This window comes from Chiloscyllium plagiosum, chromosome 17 (assembly GCF_004010195.1).
Source record: "Chiloscyllium plagiosum isolate BGI_BamShark_2017 chromosome 17, ASM401019v2, whole genome shotgun sequence".
NCBI classification, from domain to species: Eukaryota; Metazoa; Chordata; class Chondrichthyes; order Orectolobiformes; family Hemiscylliidae; genus Chiloscyllium; species Chiloscyllium plagiosum.
Window position 1 is genome coordinate 53,684,821 of NC_057726.1, and position 6,810 is coordinate 53,691,630.

The window sequence follows — 6,810 nt, forward strand, 5'->3', positions numbered from 1 at the left end:
ATTTTTAACTTTGTACAGCCCAGTCCAACACCAGCATCTCCAAATCATGTTCACCTATTAAACTTATTGTTCCATATTATAGGGTCAGAGGATTTATGCATTACCTGTCTAGTTTATTAAACTCCTATTCCCTCTTTGTTTGAAGGCTTCTTGTCTGTTGTGTGACCAATCCGTATACAGTTGTCCTGCTCTGGAATACACAACAGTGCCTTTAGCCACTGCTCAACTCCTGGAAACCAGAGCTCAAGTTTGTGTGACCACTTATGTTCCCTACAGATTCGTTTGAACAATGTTATGACCATGACTTCACATATACATGTTGCACACTCCAATTGGCCCTTCTGAAAAGCCATTCCATAACTGTAAAAATTATTTATTATACTGAAAATCAGTATAAACTTATGAAAACCCAACATGCTTTCTGATTAAAAACACAATCTTTAAATGAGCTTTAAAATTAAAGACGAGGAATACTGACAAATCCTATTCAGCAATCGGCTTCTTTCCCGCACTTGTAACACATCCCTACTTGTCTCAGTGCTAATGGACCACTTGATTGCCATCTTATTTCTTCTCCCACTCACCTCTCGCAACAAACCTTAATTAAAGCACCCCTTTCCTCACGCCTTCACTTCCCTTAAATTCCCAGATCCTCGGTCTGTCTGTCGCAATCAGGTAAAAAGTTAACACAACACAGGTTATAATCCAACAGGTTTAATTGGAAACACACTAGCTTTTGGAGCGACGCTCCATCAGGTGGTTCATCCTGATGAAGGAGCGACGCTCCGAAAGCTAGTGCGCTTCCAATTAAACCTGTTGGACTATAACCTGGTGTTGTGTGATTTTTAACTTTGTACACCCCAGTCCAACACCGGCATCTCCAAATCGCAATCAGGTTAATTCTCTTCCCACCCTGACTGTGCTTCTAAGTATTTGGTATTGAAGACAAAAGAAAACCTTTTGCTAACACAGATGGAAAAGCTGAAAGCAGTTCATGTGACATCGTCATCTCAATCAACTCGAAGAAAGTCGTTTTTTTACCTTATACATGCATGACCGATACCACTTGTAAATGATGTGTCCCGCTCCCAGTGACGGGCATGTGCAGAAGGCGGAGGCCGCGCTCGTGCTCGCGGGTGCGCCTGCGTAGTGGTTTCACAGCGCTCGAGCCTTGCTAGACGGTTTTATTCAAAATGTTTGGATGGGTCTCGGGAGGGGTTAGTAAACGGACTCAAACCGACGGTATCACTAAAGCAAATAAAAGTTGCATGAACCATAAGTGGCATCGAGAAACCATCAACAAATTGAGGTAAATGCAATTCAGGAAATTGCATGACATAGTTAAACATGTTACAACTGATTTAATGTGTTTTTAAAGAAAGAAAACATCTATATTGTTTGACATGCGATGGTGGAAAGTAACGTTTGTTGTATTATTGTACGCGACTGACAACTTCGTGGAAAGAAAGTCTTTAACAATGGGTTCGGTTTCCACCGGGCATATCAAACAACTCCAGCGCAGGATGTGTCTGGCACCTTGTCTCTGAAACACAACCAGCTCCCCAACCAGACCAGACATATTTTCGCTAATGCCTTCGAGGTGCCGGTGTTGGACTGGAGTGGACAAAGTTTAAAAACTACACAACACCAGGTATAGTCCAACAGGTTTATTTGAAAGCACTAGTATTCGGAGCGCTGCACCTTTTTCAGGTGGTTGTGAAGCCTGATGGAGGAGCAGCGCTACGAAACCTCATGCTTCCAAATAAACCTGTTGGACTATAATCTGGTGTTGTGTGAATTTTAACTTCGCACAGTTAAGAATTTAAGTGACCAATGCAGAGGAAGTAGCTAGTTTATTTAACTCTACCTAACGGTTGGACCGGCGGAGCTGCTGTTCTGTAGGGGTAAGTTACGCCTTTCTCTGGTGGGAAGTGTGACGAGATGGTTTAAGAAGATATTCCCTAGCCTTTGCAAACTGTTCGCTTAGGTACTGTGCGTGATCTTGTGTGAATAGTTATGTCCCGATTTTGTTTCAACAGTTTATAGAGCCTGCCATCTTTTGGAGGCGACTTTTCTAAGAAAATACGGTTTTGGTGAACAAAAAAAATAGTAACAATAACGGCAGGCAGTCGCGCTGAATGTAGTAAGTTTAGAGAAATGCACAGGTGCTGATTCCGAGCTCTCACATGTAGTGCGTTAAACAATCAGCGTTACCTCAAACTCCGAGCAACCCAATTACTGATCCTAATCTTTAAATGAAACCCTACACAGGAAATGTTACGTCAAAATTAACTACAAATGATTGTGGTGCAATGGTCGTTCACATTTGAACTGTAAATTCAAATCCAGTCTGGGCTTAAAACCTCTGGTGTGTCCAGAGATCTGTCCTATCATGTAAAATTGTCCCTAATTTAGCACTGGTAACCTCCTCAAAAAGGTGGGTGATATGGTGAATGACATACTGCATAGCATATTGATTTGAATTTATTGTCACGTGTACCAAGGCACAGTGAAGAGCTTTGTATTGGAACACTTTCGGGATATGTTAATTTAGGATTAGAAGAAACGTTTTGTTGGGGAAGAGTAAATGAATTCTTTTACATTGTTCTGGAAATATTTGTTCATAATGGAACTTGCACAACATGCTGATTTCCAATGGATAATAAAATTAAAGTGACACATGCTGTAGATTCACAGGCCTTCCTTGGCGAACATTTTGCAGCAGTGGAGGGATTCACAGGCTGTCTAAAACTCTGACAGGATGTGATGTGATTGTTCATCCTAGAGTTCTAACCAGCTTTATATTTGCTCCTGGAATGGTTACGGAGTGCTTTATTTGGTTCCACACCCCTTGTAACAATTGGGTGGGGATTGAGGTGGTAAAAGGAGATTACCAATTGTACCATAGAATCATACAATACAGAGGGGCTATCATGTTTATACCACCTAGAATACACTACTACCTACACTAGACCATTGCCTTCAATGTTGTGACACATCAGGAGCTCATCCAAATACATTTGTGGTTTCCTGTCTCAATTACCCTCCCAGGCAGTGCATTCCAGGCTCCCACCACCCTCTGAGTGAAAAAGCTTTTCCTCAAATCCCCTCTAAACCTCCTGCCTTTCACTTTAAAATTATGTCCCTTTTCAGAACCAGATTTGTCTCCAATTACCAACAAGTGCCTAGAATGGGGTCTAAACCCTGCACCTTTTGACATGGCAGGAGTGTTACCACTAAGCCAAAGGCTCACTTCCAGAACATTTATAGTGTGCAGTGTATTCAATTCACAGATGTTGATATTCACAAAATGGTGGAGAGCCATCATTGGGATGGAGTTCTTAAAGGATTTCTCAATCTATAAGCATCTGAGAACTAGCTTGTTTTGTATATGAACTTTGTAATCTGTTGAGAGAGGAGGAAGGTTTCCTGGACCTACAGTGAATGATCCATTACCATTCTGTTTAATAAAAAATATATTTGGTGCAAGCCTTTATGAAATAAAATAAGCTATCAACCATTCATTCTAAAGAGTTAATTGTACTACTTTTTTTCCTTAAATTTAAGCTGTTCCAAAAAAGGGATGAAATACAATGGCATCAGAAGACTATCAAGAAGAGGATGCTTTTTGCTTCAATGTAGGAGGCTGGTTCTTTTCAATTCCAAAGTCAAAGCTTTTACAGTTCCGTGATTCAGTGCTATGGCAGGAAGCTTCCAGTATTGTTTATTCTGAAGACGCCAGACTTTTCATTGACCGAGATGGATATACTTTCCGCCATGTGCACTATTATTTACACACATCAAAGCTGTCTTTTACTTGCCTTTCAGAAATTAGTTTGTTATATGAACAAGCAACAGCAATGTGTCTGACTTCTTTACAACAGGTACTGACCGTAGTTAATCTGTAGAGGAATGTAATTACAAAGATGTAATCTAATTCACCATATTGTTGTGTTTCCTTCCTTATGGGGAATGATTTCTCAATACTTCATCCAATGCTTTGTGTCAAAGATTGTCAAAGTAAAACACTCTCAAAATAGCAACAAATTGGTAATGGTATTGTATGCTGTCTAAAACAAATATCTAACATAGATGATGTCCATGTTGATGACTTAATTCTGTAGACATGATATTAAAATTAAAATTTAATTTCAAGAGAATGTATCATCAACCTAAAAAGGATAAGTAGACTATCAATTGTGGTGCCATTTAGTAGGCAAAGGATATTTAACCGTGAATTTGAATAATGAAAATTGCTAACGTTTTGGCAATCAAAATGGGAACATTGAGCAGGTACATTTCAGGCAGATTTCTCTTGTTTTAGATTCACTTTGAGTTCAGCTTGTACTATGGCTACAGTTTTAATATCTATTTCTTAATTTAGTTAGGAACATGTTAAAGGGTTCTGGGCCTGGGCAGAAAAGTGGATTTGAGGGTGAGATGAGATCAGCCCAGATCGTGTTGAATGGCAGAACAGGCTCAAGTGGCTGAACTGCTTACTCCTGGTGGTTTTGTTATTCCCCTGTTCTTAGTTTTTCTGAGATATTTTGATTGCACTGTTGCATTTTGGTAAGGCAAACCAGGGAAGGACTTATAGAATTAATGGTAGGGCCATGGGGAATGTTGCCACATTCAGAGACCAGTGGTTGCAGGTGCATAGTTCCTTGAAAGTGGAGTTGCAAATAGACAGGGTGGTGAAGGAGGCATTTGGCACACTTGCCTTCATTAGTCGTCATGTTGAGTGTAGGAGTTGGGATATCATGTGGCAGTACAGGATATTGGTGAGGCCACTTTTGGAATATGGTGTACAGTTTTGGTTGCCCTTCTATAGGATGTTGTTAAACTTGATGATGCAGGAAAGTTTTATAAGAATGTTGCAGGAACTGGATGGTTTGTGTTACAGAGAGGCGGAATAGGCTGGGGCTTTTTTTCCTGCAATGTCAGAGACTGAGGGGTGATTTTACAGAAATTTATAAAATCATGAGAGTCCAAAACTAGAGGGCAAAGATTTAAGGTGAAAGGGGTAACCTTTTCTTGCAGAGGGTAGTGCATGTTTGGAACAAGCTGTCAGAGGTCATGGTGGTGGCAGGTACAGTTACAACATGTAAACAGCATCCAAATAAACATATACAAACTTTACTGTTATTGTCTTAATATCACTTGATAGGTCTAGCCTATCTCCCTTAGTACTTAGGCGTCCATCTGTTTGTACCTTGAAACTAGTAACCCCTGCATTTGTAGGTTTTCTATTCCTCCAACAGCCTTGTGAAATCCCATATGATTGACTTCCCTTTTGACGTGTCTCCTCCTCTACAGGTTTGCCTGTAGTAAACCCAGCAGTATAAACATCTTTCCATTAACACCATGGGGTGCCATAGTCACTTGCTGGCTGGCAAAATGTTGGATTTAAATCACTATTCCTGAAGAACTGTCTGATCTTTGTTTAAAAGAAACCCCTTAACATAGGTAACCAACGTCTACCTGCATCTATTTTAAAATCTGAATTCAGAAATGACATTACTAAATATAAATTGTATAATTTTCACCAGTGGTTGACACAAAATCAACTTGAATAATTAAGTGAATTTTAAAGACTCCTGAGTCTGCTCTTTCATGAGTTTGTTCTCTATCCTGTTTATGTTCATAACAAAGTACATGATATGACAAACAAGCAGTATTGCAAATTCTCATGTATAGAGTTCAACCAGAATTGGCAGATATACATACTGCAAAAGATCTGGATATTCTATTTTGCCTCAGATTAGGATATATATTGCATATAAACACAGTAAATGTGGTATTAATCTGTTACTGCAATGGAGTGAACCAACCAATTTTCAAATGGTTCTTTAATGTTTTGCAACAAAATACGTCTCAGATTTTAATTGCTCAAGGTGTTTCAATGCAGATTGTAAACATGTGTTCATAATACATTTGTGTAGTGGAAAACAATTTCAAAATTGAGGTGCCTGCCATGAAACTTTAGTGTTTCATTCAGCTATCTAGTTATCTTTACTACTAGCTAGGTTAAAGTAAAAAAATGCTGGAAAAGCACAGCCGGTCAGGCAGCATCCGAGGAGCAGGACAGTCAACATTTCAAACATAAGCTCTTCATCAGGAATGTGTGGGAGGCCCAAGGTGGGTATCCCAACCCAAAATTTACGCCTTTGTTTCTCTCAAAAATAAATGGTTCTTTTTCAGGCAAGCCGGATGTCCCAAGTGGTATGCAATAGGAATTAGTGCTGGTGCCTCAACTTTTTACAATTCATATAAATGATTTGAATGAAGGGACTGAAGGTACAAGAACTAAATTTGCTGATGATATAATAAAAGATAGAAAAGTGAGTTGAGAAGAGGGTGGTGGTGGGTTGTTTTTCAGACTGGAGGCCTGTGACCAGTGGAGTGCCACAAGGATCAGTGCTGGGCCCTCTACTTTGTCATTTACATAAATGATTTGGATGCGAGCATAAGAGGTATAGTTAGTAAGTTTGCAGATGACACCAAAATTGGAGGTGTAGTGGACAGCGAAGAGGGTTACCTCAGATTACAACAGGATCTGGACCAGATGGGACAATGGGCTGAGAAGTGGGAGATGGAGTTTAATTCAGATAAATGCGTGGTGCTGCATTTTGAGAAAGCGAATCTTAGCAGGACTTATACACTTAATGGTAAGTTCCTAGGGAGTGTTGCTGAACAAAGAGACCTTGGAGTGCAGATTCATAGCTCCTTGAAAGTGGAGTCGCAGGTAGATAGGATAGTGAAGAAGGTGTTTGGTATGCTTTCCTTTATTGGTCAGAATATTGAGTACAG

At 39.8% G+C, this 6,810-nt stretch overlaps 1 protein-coding gene across 1 annotated transcript in view; it reads left to right on the forward strand.

Moving 5' to 3' along the window:
• Positions 1-884: 884 nt before the first annotated feature.
• Positions 885-6,810, forward strand: part of LOC122558742 (BTB/POZ domain-containing protein KCTD19-like) — a 121,283-nt gene continuing 115,357 nt past the window's right edge. Inside the window, exons 1-2 of the mRNA XM_043707534.1 lie at positions 885-1,309; positions 3,568-3,884. Of these exons, the coding sequence (XP_043563469.1) occupies positions 3,594-3,884 (291 nt within the window). The 5' untranslated portion in view covers positions 885-1,309; positions 3,568-3,593. The remainder of the gene's footprint in view (positions 1,310-3,567; positions 3,885-6,810) is intronic.